At 34.1% G+C, this 14,119-nt stretch overlaps 1 protein-coding gene across 23 annotated transcripts in view; it reads right to left on the reverse strand.

Moving 5' to 3' along the window:
* Positions 1-14,119, reverse strand: part of BIRC6 (baculoviral IAP repeat containing 6) — a 226,993-nt gene that overhangs the window by 67,344 nt on the left and 145,530 nt on the right. For all 23 annotated transcript variants that reach the window (XR_003311423.4, XM_048222900.2, XM_026478650.4 and 20 more), the window contains 8 exons: positions 13,513-13,644; positions 12,578-12,745; positions 11,163-11,336; positions 9,865-10,061; positions 8,146-8,446; positions 5,465-5,682; positions 1,758-1,922; positions 725-893 (listed from right to left, as the gene is read on the reverse strand). Coding sequence is in view for 22 of the 23 variants with exons in the window: in XM_048222900.2 (XP_048078857.1) it covers positions 725-893; positions 1,758-1,922; positions 5,465-5,682; positions 8,146-8,446; positions 9,865-10,061; positions 11,163-11,336; positions 12,578-12,745; positions 13,513-13,644 (1,524 nt within the window). In the remaining variant the exon portion in view is untranslated. The remainder of the gene's footprint in view (positions 1-724; positions 894-1,757; positions 1,923-5,464; positions 5,683-8,145; positions 8,447-9,864; positions 10,062-11,162; positions 11,337-12,577; positions 12,746-13,512; positions 13,645-14,119) is intronic.

The following is a 14,119-nucleotide window of genomic DNA, read 5'->3' on the forward strand; positions in this document are numbered from 1 at the left end:
GCAAAGTAAGTACCTACAGTACTTTAATTATTGATTTTGTAAAAAATTAGTACTTATTAACAAGTACCTATGGATCAGAATAATTTTTGTATCTGCCTTTCTCCAAATTACCATCATCTGAAATTATATAGTGTTTGATAAAAACATTAAAATGCACAGAAGTTCAATCAACCATACTTAGGTGAGAACAGCGGCATGAAGCTGCCAGCCTCTGCCCTATTATTTTTAGTCATACATTATTTTTAAACACAGTATTTTCACAGGTTAAAACAAAGGGATAATGAAAACTTTTATTTTGTGTTCCAGAACAGATCACAACATAGTTATCCAATTAGGAACCCCTAAAAACAACTAAGTATGTCCAGAATAATTTTTAAGAAATACATCCATTAGGGGCACCTGGGTGGCACAGCGGTTAAGCGTCTGCCTTCGGCTCAGGGCGTGATCCCCGCGTTATGGGATCGAGCCCCACATCAGGCTCCTCTGCTATGAGCCTGCTTCTTCCTCTCCCACTCCCCCTCTGTGTTCCCTCTCTCGCTGGCTGTCTCTATCTCTGTTGAATAAATAAATAAAATCTTAAAAAAAAAAAAAAAGAAAGAAATACATCCATTAATCTCATACCTACATATACTGGAGAAGACTAATACCAAATACTTCAATTTTACTTATTATTTTAATACATGATAAAATAAGTCAACAAAGGACTAACAACAATGTGATTTACCTGAATCATTTCGTAGATAAGAGGACATAGCTGGGATGAGGCAAGACTGACTGAGCAGCTCTAGAAGTACAGAAGGAAGGGCATTACTGTTCTGGACTCGACTCTCATGAGATGACTGGGCTTCTCCATTTACTGCACCACTCACAGGATTTATATAACTCGCAAGAACCTAAAAATAAAAATTGTTGGGTTTAAATTGGATTTTAGCTTCACATACTTTAAAAGCCCACATTTGGAAGATATTCAATCTAAGTACCAAGAGTTTATATTTTCAAGTCAGTCACTGTCTATCTTTTAAATACAAGATATTCTTTTCTTCAGATTTTCAAAAGAGAAGGGTGTGCTTTTAGCATGATGGTATACCGTATACAGTCAGACATATAGAAAAAAATCCACCTAAGAACACAAACATAAAAACTTAGCAGCAATTCTGATATTATTTATTTTACTGACTAGATTCAGTTTACATTTTGAGAGTGATCTTAGAAGTTTATACTAGGATGAGCATATCATTCTAGAATTGCAGATAATAAGGGTCAAAGATTTGACCTATTTTAGTCAATTAGTTAATGCAGGAACTAAAACTAATATTTAAGCACCTCCCCTTCTCATACTGGTTCTGTGGGACTTTCCATTTGTTCAAGTTCGCCTGATTCTAGAAAAGTCATAAAACAATATAAGAAACAAAGATATAAATAATATTCTTCCTTAAGAGTCCAGATACAGCACTTTAGATCAAAAGATGACTGGAAAGAGGTAAATAAGGTACATGTTCCAGTTATTAGATAATTTCATCCTTGTCACTTTCCTCTCAGTGAAGAAGCTAACTGAGAGGGAAGAAATTTATAGTTATAAGTAGGGAAGAACAATCTTTGTCCAGTGGTATCTTAAATGCACTGAGAGCAAGGAGCATAATATATTTTATAGAAGTAGCTGAGGATGAGTTGGATATTCATCAATACTTGAAAATCAATACAAATATAAAAAAATAATTTAACTACTATCTCTGACAGTATCAACTCTGTAAACATACCTGCAGGAGACAGGTAACATGTTCCTCTTCCAGCCTCTGTTTGGTTAGGGCTTGTTCCACATCCCATCCGGAAGCTGTAGAGCCTGTTCCAAAGCCAGTCCCTTTGGCCCAATACAGCTGCTGTTCTTCTGTAGATGTAGGGTTATGAGAGCTTGATACCTGTGGCTTATAACGAAAAATGAAAATTTCTTACTATTTGATTTTATTTACCCTCAAAAATATTTATCAGTACAAACATAGTTTAGCTGCTATAGAAAATAGTCTGAGGACTCTTCAAAAAATTAAATAAAGGATTATTATGTGACCCAGCAATTCCATTCCTAGGTATTTAACCAAAGAAATAAAAAGTGACACTCAAATATAGGTCCATGTGTTTTCACAGCAAGACCATTCATAAGAGCCAAAAAGTCAAAACAACCCAAATACCCATCAATGGATGAATATACAAACAAACTGTGATATATATATATACATACAATAGAATTACTCAACCATAAGAAGTAATGAAGTATGATACATGCATGCTATTTTGTGGATGAACCTCAAAACCATGCTAAGTCAAAGCAGACAGACACAAAAGATAACATACTGTACCACTCTATTCATATTAAATACCCAGAGTAGGTAAATACAGAGAGCAGAACACAGACTGGTAGTTGCCAGGGGTTAGGGGAAGGGGAAAATGGAGAACAAATGCTTCTATTTAAGAATAAATAAATAAAAATTTAAAAATATTTATCAGTAAAAGACGGGATAAAGACTACAGAGTCAATGACTCAAAATTAAATAGAGAAAACATGCAAGAAATAGGGATATGAGACATTTCCCTTAGGATGAATCCAGTACAAGCATATCTTAGGAGATATAGTGTCATATGTTTTCAATCATAGTAAGCAAGATTGCTTCTATTTCTAGTAGGAATAATTTTCAGTTTCTTTTTCAGAACTCCTTTGGTAAAAGAGGACATATTAAAAATGTGAACAGTATAGAGACAGAAGAAATTACTTAAGAATCACTGGCTTTTTTACATAACCTCAAACTCTGTAAAGTTCAATTCTTTATTACTATTTTTGTGGACAGTAAAATTAAAATTAATTCTATAACAAGAATTCTCTTTTAAAGAATTTTCACTAAATATATGATGTACACTCAAAAAACACTTGCAATTAAGATTAGTTTCAAGGGTTATTTAAAAGTAATACTAACGCTTTTCTTTTTCTTTAATGGGAATATTTTCTAAGGAAAAATACTACGTACAATACTTTCATAAATTGACCTGCAAAATAGTTTTATGGATCTATGACCGAAAATGCCACCTTTCACATTTTATAAGATAAACTGTTAAATGAATGGCAATTTCATTACCATACAAACAGTTAACAGAGTAACATTATTGATAAAAAGTTATTTATTAAAAAATTCTATAGGGACGCCTGGGTGGCACAGCGGTTGGGCATCTGCCTTCGGCTCAGGGCGTGATCCCGGCGTGATGGGATCGAGCCCCACATCAGGCTCCCCTGCTATGAGCCTGCTTCCTCCTCTCCCACTCCCCCTGCTTGTGTTTCCTCTCTTGCTGGCTGTCTCTATCTCTGTCAAATAAATAAATAAAATCTTAAAAAAAAAAAATTCTATAAAGTATAACATATACAAAGAAAAAACACAAAACAAGTTTAATGAACTGCAAAAACTCATTTAACTGTGCAGGTCAAGTATTAGATCACTGCACATAAGAAATTGCCCCTACTCCATTGCCTATTGATAAAACATTCAATTTCTCCACAAAGTTAATTATAATCCTGATTTTTTATACTCAATACTTCCTTACTCCTCTTTATAATTTTACCACCTAAGCATGAAACTCTAGACACTACAGTTTCAATTTGTCTAATTATGAACATTATATAAATGGAATCACGCTGTATATATATATATATATATATATATATATATATATATATTCCACTATGTGTGGTATTTTAGTTGTGCTTGTGAAATGCATCGCTGCTATTATGTGCAGTTGGCTGTAGCCGTTTCCTTTCATTACCTAACAGTATTACGTTTTATCACTTTCTACTGTCTCCACATTACTTTATCCATCCTACTTATCTGACAAATGATGACAGAACAATATTTGGTATTGTGGTTTTTGGAATTTTACACCTTTTGATGGGTGTGTAGTTGTAGTGTATTAAAGGTTTTCATTTGTACTTCTCTGGTAACTAACGAAACAGATCATCTTCTCTTTTAAGTGCCCATTGTAGCATTTCACCTATTTTTCTATTGGGCTTTCTTCCTTTTCCTTTTGTAATTTTTGAAGCTCTCCAAATATTCTGAATATAAGTTCTTTATCAGATACACCCAACTATAGTCTCCCATATGGATTTAGGTATGGTGTCCCATTCTGTGACTTCCCTTTTCACTATCCTTAGTGTTTTCGATGAAAAAAAGTTCTAAATTTTACCAGAGTTGTTTTTTTCCCAATTTTTTTCCCTCACGGGTTATTAAGTATTCTTTTCAAGAAGTCTTTGTCTACTCTAAGATCATAAAGGTATCTGTGTATGCTTTTTGTAATAGGGCATTGTTATATTTTATACATATAACATATTTAAATCTATCATCTAGTTAGAATTTTTGTATATGGAGTACATTAGGGTTTAAAGATTCAATTTTATTCCACAAGAACATTTAAGTGACGCCACCATCATTTATTGATAAGTTCATACTCCATTATATTGCAGTTACTGTTGTCATATTAGATAACCAAACACACAGGGAATTAAGCCTCTATTGTTTGCTGAGCTTCTAATCTGTCCTTGTACTAATACCACAGCTTAATAATAAACTTTGATACATGACAGCATAAGCCTACTAGGTCTACTATTCTTCGAAAATGCCTTGGCTATTCTTTAGCCTTTGCATTTCCCAAAAAAATGTTAGAACTGGCTTGTCAATTTCCTCCAAAATAAATCAGAAATTCCATCAAACATAAAGATCACTTTGATAAGAGATATTATTGAACTGTTCTATTTTCTGTGCCCATGGAAATAAACATGAGCAAAGATCTGTTTATGAAAGACCAGTATTTCTTTAAAAAAAACTTCACATATTTCATGCATAAATGTCTTGCATATATTTTTTTAGATTCATTCACAGATATTTTCTCTCTTTGATGCTAAAAAAAATCTTTAAAAAGTTCATTTTATGTTTCTTGCTGGTATACAGAAGTAACTTATTTTAAATACTGAACGTGGATACTGTATCCTCATTAAACTCACTTATACCATTGATTATTTTGGGGTTTTCTAGAGACATAATCAAATCATCTTCAAATAATGAGGACTATTTTTTCTTCCCTTTTTTCCTTCTCTTACTGAACTAACTAGAAGCTTCAATTCAATAGTATGATTCTCAAAAGTTCAAGAAAGAAAAGGATGAGAGATCACAGTATAAATTCAGCATATCCTGGTATATGGGGAAGCTTAAGCCATTAAATCTTTGTTTTCAAGTAGATGGGTTAACTTATGGTTTCTAAAAGAGCCTAATAGAGAAGAAAGCACTTAGTTCATATTTTCTCTTTTAAATATCCTTTCAGAAGCCAAAAAGGAGCACATGAGCTTCTGAAATATTATTTCAGAAAAAAACCCATTCTGTACTCCATGAATTTGACTTAACTTTTTCATAATCTAAATAATCAAAACTGAACCTACCTCTGCTTGATTGAGACTAGAGTTTGGAACTCGTGGGGCATGGTGGCTCAGAGCAGAGAGGCAGACAAGAATGAGGTGTAGTGCTCCAATTTCCAATGCCATCCGCCTTAGAAGCACACCATCATCAGTTGTCAATGGTGTGGTGCTGAACAAGCTACGAAGGACATGGAAAGGAAGAGTTGGAAGCACATTGGCTGATGGAGATTGCAGAATATGACCTAGGTTAAGAAAAGAGAACTCAAAATTAAAAACATTTAAGAACACAATAAGGAATAATATACAGGGTCACAAATTATTATATATGATTATTAATTAAAAATAAATAATAATTATTATATGACAACATAACATATATCATTAAATTTATTTAAAAAACAACCCAAAGACCACAAATGAATATCTGAAAATTTAATAATAAGAAGTGTCTGGAAAAACCTCTTTAAGACATCATATTTGTAAACAAATAGTTGAGATATATTCATATAATTATATTAATATAGACTATATTAAGATTATTATAAACCAGAAATTGAACTGAAACCTAACAACTAAAATAGAAGCACTGAAAGTTCCTGATTGCCGTGGGAATAGTTTCAACCATGAACAGATAATGAAAGAGTGAAACTATTTTATTTGGTCTGTGATATAGTTTTCTACTACATCTAGCTTTAGAAAAGAATGTTAAATGCAAAAAACCCAAACCAAACCAAAATAAAAACCATCACTATATGAAAAGCAGATGAGACAACGGATACCAGAATTATACTTTTAATAAACATTCACTGTACAGTCACTAAAAAAAAAGGGTGAAATGGCATAAAGACAATTTTCTGCTTAGGGTTACACCTATCATTTTGTGACAGAGGGCCAAAATAAAATGTATCCCTTTATCTACTTAAACGAATTAGGTCAAGTAATTAGAAATTGTTGATCTGGGACATCTGGGTTTCAGCTCAGGTCATGATCTCAGCTCAGAGTCAGCTTGAGATTTTTTTCTCCCTGGGGCGCCTGGGTGGCTCAGTCGTTAAGCCTCTGCCTTCGGCCCTCTCCCACTCCCCCTGCTTGTGTTCCCTCTCTCGCTGTGTCTGTCAAATAAATAAAATCTTAAAAAAAAAAAAATAAGATTCTCTCTTTCCCTTGCCCTCTGCCCCTCCCACTCTGCTCTCTAATAAATAAATCTTTAAAAAAAAAAATCCCTGATCTACTGAAATAGGTATATACAGTTTATATATGAAACCAAACAACCAAGACTATTTAGTATGTAATTTAGTAAGTTATTAGAAAAACATTTAAAATAATGTCACCATTTTTTTTTAAAGATTTTATTTACTTGAGAGAGAGAGCGCGCGCACAAGCAGGGGGAGCAGCAGGCTGAGGGAGAAGCAGGCTCCCCACTGAGCAGGGAGCCCAATGTGGGGCTTGATCGCAGGACCCTGGGATCATGACCTGAGCCGAAGGCAGACGCTTAACTGACTGAGCCACCCAGGTGTCCCAGTGTAGCCATTTTTGAAGAATCCCATCAACATGAAAATTCAAAAGAAAAGAATGTGTTTCATAAAATATGTATTTTGAATATTTAATAGCTTCAGAGTTCTAGGATCCATGAATAAATTCACAGTTTTATTAGATTAAATATATTTTGTATATTTAATTAAAAGGGTTTAACAGTATTCTAACTGGCATGTGACAGATTTCACCTCTAATCAAAACCATGTGATTTTGAAATTAAGAACAATTACTAATTTTCAAATGGAATGGTCATTAACTGAAGAATCACAGGTAAAATGATTGAAAATCTACTTGCTAGGCTACCTTATTACTTTTCTTTAATGTTCCCTTATATTAAATAAAATTGCCAGCCCAATGGAAACAATTGCCATAGCTTTTTATTATCATTCTGTAATATGATTACATTACAAAATATTATATAATGTTATTTTCCACATTCTGTTCTCTTTAGTCTAAACACTGCTTCCAGATTCACTTTAAGAAAGATTATCATCATATCATGACTTGGTTCATATGTTTTAATAAATTTTCATTACTGTTCAGAATAAAATCTGAAGTTCTTAATAAGACTTTCCATGATCCGTTATTGATAATAGCTTTTAGAATGAGCTCTCAGTGCTTTTTATGCAAATTTTCATCAGCTAACTTATCGTCTCTCACATAATCTGAGCACACAAACACTGCTCAAATCATCTTCTTTCTAGCTCATCTCAGCCTAAATAGACTATCCTTCAAGGCCCCACAAAAAATTACTCTGTCACTTCATTCACATAGCTGGGTAGTAAGCAAATAGTCTCACACCTGAGAGCCTTCACAATATACTGGACCTCTGCAAGTCTTCTGTAACTTGTTAAGTCTATGGTTTATATCTACTGCTTGTTGCTACTACTGAAGAACATTAGCTACATGAGGGCAGGATCTAAATAGCTGCTTCATTTTTGGCTGCCTCTGATGGTGCCCAGCAGTTTTGTAGACAGTAAATACATTTTGAATGAATAAAGTAATGAAAATGAAGATTCTTTAGGGTTTGTTATATGTATCATTAGAACAAAACTACCAAGAACAAATGATCTAGTAGCTTTACTGTGACAGAAATAAGGAAGAACAGGCATTAATCTGAGTAACTTTTACATGTCCTACGTTAAATTTCATTAATAATTCTAAACACTTACTTCCTTCTCCATCATCTGTCACTCCCAAAACCAGTCGAAGAAGGCACTGGGCATGTTTTCTCTCTTTTAGTAGCACTTCAGCATAGCCCGGAAGACGAAGAAATAATCCGAAAGCAGCCAAAGAATGGGCAGGAATGGGAGACATGGTCTGTACTGCTGATTTGATGGGTGGAGGTTCAGCTGCAATGGTTTCTGGTGCTTCATAAACTAATTCCCCTGATTGTTCAATGGTCACCCATTCAAACTGATCACTATCTTTCGGCTTTTCCTGGGTGGTAGAAGTTACCACCGGAGCACTCACCTAGAGAAAAAGAAAATTTTTTTGGCTATTTGTGTGTTTCAACATCAGGTTCAAATTAAAGACCTGACTTTAAATGCTCTCTTTAAAATACAGGAATAAAAGGATCAATAAAGGGACTTATTTTTAAAAGCTTCCAAACATCAGAAATTAAATGATATCATGAGTATGGTGGTATCTGCCAAGTATCTCTACTTTAAAGTTAGATACCTACATCCATACATTTACTTATTTATAAATGAAGTTACTATTTTATCCTTTGTAATTAGTTAAGAATCTGCAGACAGAGTCTTTGAGGCTATGTAAATATCTTGTTTCTCCCCAAACTCTGATTAGAATTAGCATTTTAAAAATTCTTGCCTAAAACAATAATTACTATTGTTTTCTATCATTCCTTGTACATTTATTAGTTGGCCCTGAACTGTAGGTAAAAATGTTCCCTTCTTCTCCACCTATTTATTCATTCATATATTAATCTACATCAGTATGGAACTAGGGTCCCTGCAGATGGATCAGGGTGGATCCTAAATCAATGACAGTTGTCTTCGATGTCTTTGACAACAAAGACGGCTGTGTGAAAATACAGGAAGAAGTTGGACTGATGCGGCTGTAAGCCAATGAATGTCAAGTGCCAGCAACCACCAGTGTATAAGAAGAGACAAGGACAGATTCTTCCCCAGAGCCTGCACAGGAACCATGGGTCTGATGACAACCTGATTTCAGACTTACAGCTTCCCTACATGTAAAAGAATAAATTTCTGTTGTTTTAGGCCATTCAGTTTGTGGTCCTTTGTTACAGCAGCCCTAGGAAACTAATATACATATACTAAGTACATGAAATTACAGAGAATAATTTCCCTACTTCATTCAATAAAGTGCTTTGTAATTACAATTTTCCATGAGCCACACTCCCTTATTAATAAAAGAGCAATGAAAATACATACATCAATAACAGCAACATTAATTAACAGTAAAGAGGTTAAAGCAGTGTGTTTCTAAAACTATCTGATATAGAAATCGTACCTAAAACAGGAAAAAAGTTAAGCAAAAAGGCAATGCATTTGGGTAGTAGTATACACTACCATCTTACTCTCACATTTCCAGTAATACCCGTAATTAATATGCCTAAAGAAGCACAGAAATAAAAATGCTACTGTGTGATGACCAATAAAATCAAGGTAAATGCTGCAGCGTAATGAGCTTGGCATATGTGCTCGGTCTTCAGCGTTTCTTTGGTATCAGCTAATTCTCACAAAGCTCTATACAGGCTGACCTTTGAAAGACTTAAAAGATGCTCAAAGACTGTAAGGGAAAGGGTACTCCCAAAAGGTTAACACACGTGAGCTTTTTTAAAAAGCAAAAAAAAGAGAACAAAGGACTTTGCCATGGAATGATATATTCAATTAGGAATCTTATCTTACTTGTTGAATTACTTCTGGATATAGCATGGGTAGTCTTTCTGCAATAAGAGCCAGTCCACCCATTCCTGCAAAAACTTGTAATGGTGACTGAATGGGACAGGTTTCAAGTAAAGATTCATCCAATATCCCATCCATACATTCATCACTTGGAGTGAGAGCCTCATCTTCTGGACAGCTACCAAGTAAGTCTCCATGATCTAGAAAATTAAATTACAAATAACAAGTAAGAAAGGGTCTCGGGGTGCCTGGGTAGCTCAGCTGGTTCAGCGTCTGCCTTCAGCTCAGGTCACGATCCCAGGGTCCTGGGATCAAGCCCCGCATTGGGCTCCCTGCTCAGCGAGGAGCCTGCTTCTCCCTCTCCTTCTGAGCCCCTGCAATCATGCTCTATCTCTCGCTTTCTCTCTCTCAAATAAATAAAATCTTAAAAAAAAAAAAAAAAAGAAAGGGTCTCTTTTTATAATAATCTTTCATTTACAAAGCAGATCTTATTGTCACCTCTCTACTCAACAAAAGAGCATAAATATCTTAGGTTATTCAGACAAATCTTTAAGGCTAGATGCTACAATAATTTTTAAATGATTTCTGAATTTGCCTCTTAAAGTCCTGCTACTCAAAGTACAGTTATTAGCATATGAGCACTGGCATCATCTAAGAGCTTCCAAAATGTAGAATCCCAGGTCCCAGCCCTGACCTACTGAATAAGAATCTGCATTTTAACAATGTTCTATAGGTAATTTATAAGCATATTTTTTAAGTCTGAGAAGCACTGTCCTTTAGGGCATATTTGTAACTTACATTGTATGTAAAAATAAGAAAGTCTGCAGAGATTCAAAGCAAATACTAACGAATGTACATCATGTTCTGAAGTACCTAATTACGAAAAACTGAATACCAACAAAGACTTCTCATACTGAAAACTAAAAATACCATATTGATTTAACTTTGAATCACTCACAAAAGAAAACCAAAAAATTAGTAAGTTTACACATAACCAGATTCTATAAACACTAAAAATACCCCAAATAATCCTGCTGAAAACTGAGCAAAGGAAATATTCTAAAATTTACTAAAGAATGCAAAAGGCTAATAATAAAGCATACGTGCTCATAAAATCTTTCAATTAAGATTAATTTCTAGCGAAAATAGCAATTTTTTATATTTATAAATAATTCCATCATAAAGAAAACTACTTTGTTAGCCTGATAAAATAAAATCAAGTAAATTAAGTCATCAGCTACAGAAATCCCTACTTCCTCGGATCAGGGACTGTAATTTTAAAGGAATTATCACATACATACCTTTCTCAGGGTGTAACCTTTTAAAAGAGTCCGTTTTTGACAGACTTGGGTCTGTGATAACTCTAGATCCCAATTTAACAGTCAGGTCTATTGAACGGTAACCTTGAGGAAGTTTTCGGTCATACAGGAGAGTTAAGAGTTGGGCAAGTGTCATTTCTGCTGGCAATGGCTGGCCTAAAAATGACATAACTAAGTTAAACCTAGAATCCAAGAAGGAGACATTTACTTGGTTTGATTTAGTCAGTTAGTTACAGTTTTTACTGAAGTGCACCTTAAGCATCTGATTCTGACACTAATTTAAAAACAATTAAAAATCAGCACATGGAAAGTTTACAGAAATTTATTTCTGATACACGTGAACGATATTGTCTACAGAGAGTGTTAGTCACCAACCAAATCACACCAAGATCTTCTGAGCCATAGCAAGAAACAAAGAAACAAACATTCCTATAAATCCGGGGTTGGCAAAATCTTTTCCCTAAAAGGTCAGGTAATAAATATTTTAAGCAATGAAGACTATACGGTCTCTGCTGAAACTACTAAATCTAATACTGTGGCATGAAAACAGCTATGGACTATACGCAAATAAATGGGCATAGCCGTATTTCAATAAAACTTTACAGACAGAGGGGCACCTGGGTGGTTGGTTAAGCATCTGACTCTGGATTTCAGCTCAGGTCATGATCTTAGGTTCAAGAGATAGAGCCCCACGTCGGGCTCCGCACTCAACACAATGTCTGCTTGAGATTTTCTCTCCCTCTGCCCCTCCCCCTGCTTGTACTCTCTCTCTCTCTCTAAAATAAATAAAATCTTAAAAAAAAATAAACTTTAAAAAATATTTTTTTTAATAGAGAGGGATCCAGTCTACTGGCCATATTTTGTTGATCTGTGCTATAAATCAGTAACGTAAATAAAGCTAAGAAGGAAAATCCTTTCAAAGTTAGCTGGCAATATGATTATAACAATATAGCAAAAAAAATAGAAATAAACTGGGTATCACCTTAACCAATGGAAAGTATATTGGTTAAAGAATATGTATCACCTAGGGAGAAAATATTGCTTAACTATCAGTGGTACAGCAAAGAGTTCCACTACTATAACCAATTCATCAAAATCTGCCTCAGACTGCTTCCTATACAACTTGTTATGAACTCTTTAAAACATTACTTTTACTCATTTTATATCACAAAGACAGCAAAATTTAGGAAACTAGGAAACTATAAATATGCAACATTATAATGTTTAAAAGGATATGTAAAAGGTTACTCCTTTTCTTCTCATTTTGCTTACAAGGAACTACACGGATAAAGCCTCACTAACTCATTTATCTCATCAAGAGCACTTGATTAAACTGGAGTCTGGTAATTACATGTCTTCAAAAAATTTTTTTTATTTTTAAATACTGTGAACATTACCTGCCAAGAGTTTGTGGAACAGGTGAAACACTGGCACAGTAATTATTTTGTTGGCGGTCTCTGCTCCTGAAGAAGCACTTCCTATTTTATCAGGCATTGTCCTCCCTCTCCTGGATGGCGGACGAGGTGGTGTAGCTGACACAGCCCGTTTAGACTGGGATTTCAGCCCTAAAAGAATCAGTAAGATTCTACAGAGAGCCAACACACTCATGAAATAAAAGAGCATTTCTACAATATTTTTTAAAAGCATCACATTCCTAACTAATGCCAAAAGAGAGAAATGTTTCTTCTGATTTTTATCTCCCAATTTTATTTGCCCTTCATGACACACCATGAATTTTGGTTTCACGTTTGTTAACTATTTCCAAGAAAGTAAAAAACAAGGCTAAATTCTACTGTCTCTGAGAAACAGACGACTGCCCATTTACTAGATAGTATTTCTGTATGAGTATGTAAAGGAAATCTCACATTAATTCTTCTCTGATATAGAATAAGTTCCACCAATACAGAGATCTTCTATTTGAGAAGTAAAGTAATATATACGAAACCTTTTTTTTTTGAACTAAAATCATCTCACTTATGTTAAAGAAAATATCCTCCAAAATGATCAGTTATCTTGGCCATTTTGTTGTCTTCTTCACCTGACAGTATGAGTACAATTCTCTGTACACTGTCAAGCTTAAATGGAGCACCTAAACAATTCACAGATGTTCAGTATCTGATGAATTATATTAAGTTTTGGATATAAAATAAGTGTAATAATTACAGTGCCAATGAGTAACGGATTTCAGGTGCAATGTTTTTACATCCAGTATTAAAACATCATTACAAGTCAAGCGTTTGCATTAATACTTTTTATTACATTAAGTTTCTATAAATATGTTATTTTATAAAAAACCCAAATAAAATCAAGATTATTTAAAAAGAAATCATACCTGAAGCAACAACAACACTGTAATTGTCCTGAAATCCATTTTCTGCCTTAACTTTCTCTTTCTCTTCATGGTTTTTCTTTTCTTTGTCATCTTTCTGTTCACTAATTAGTTTAGCAGTGATACTTGGTGTATCTGTAAGAAAATATTACCTAAAATACACTGCTTTTCAAAGTCATTAAGAAGGAAGCTACAAATATTTCAAAACAAAGATTACACAAGACATTTTCAGTAATATGGACAGAATGCAAATGCATTTAGAAGAAATTGATGAGGTAAAGCCTAATATCCATTCCTTGCTGATACCAATGTAAGGGAATCACCACTGTTCATAAGCCAGGATACTAAGAAAACACTACAGATTACAGTGGTATTACCTCTCAAGGCAATGAAAAACTATTACGACTAAATTTCCTGTACTTTAGGCATAGTTTAATGTGCTTGCCACCAACATGTAATTTGGTCCTCACAACATATGTATCAAGAAAGAATATTATTCTCAAAATAAGAAAACAGCCTTTAGCAAGGTTACTAATCTAACATATTAATGGCAAATATGGAATTCAAGCTCAGGACTCATCCTAGAGCATTATATTAGACTTATTCTACA

The sequence above is a fragment of the Ursus arctos genome, unplaced genomic scaffold (assembly GCF_023065955.2).
Source record: "Ursus arctos isolate Adak ecotype North America unplaced genomic scaffold, UrsArc2.0 scaffold_8, whole genome shotgun sequence".
NCBI classification, from domain to species: Eukaryota; Metazoa; Chordata; class Mammalia; order Carnivora; family Ursidae; genus Ursus; species Ursus arctos.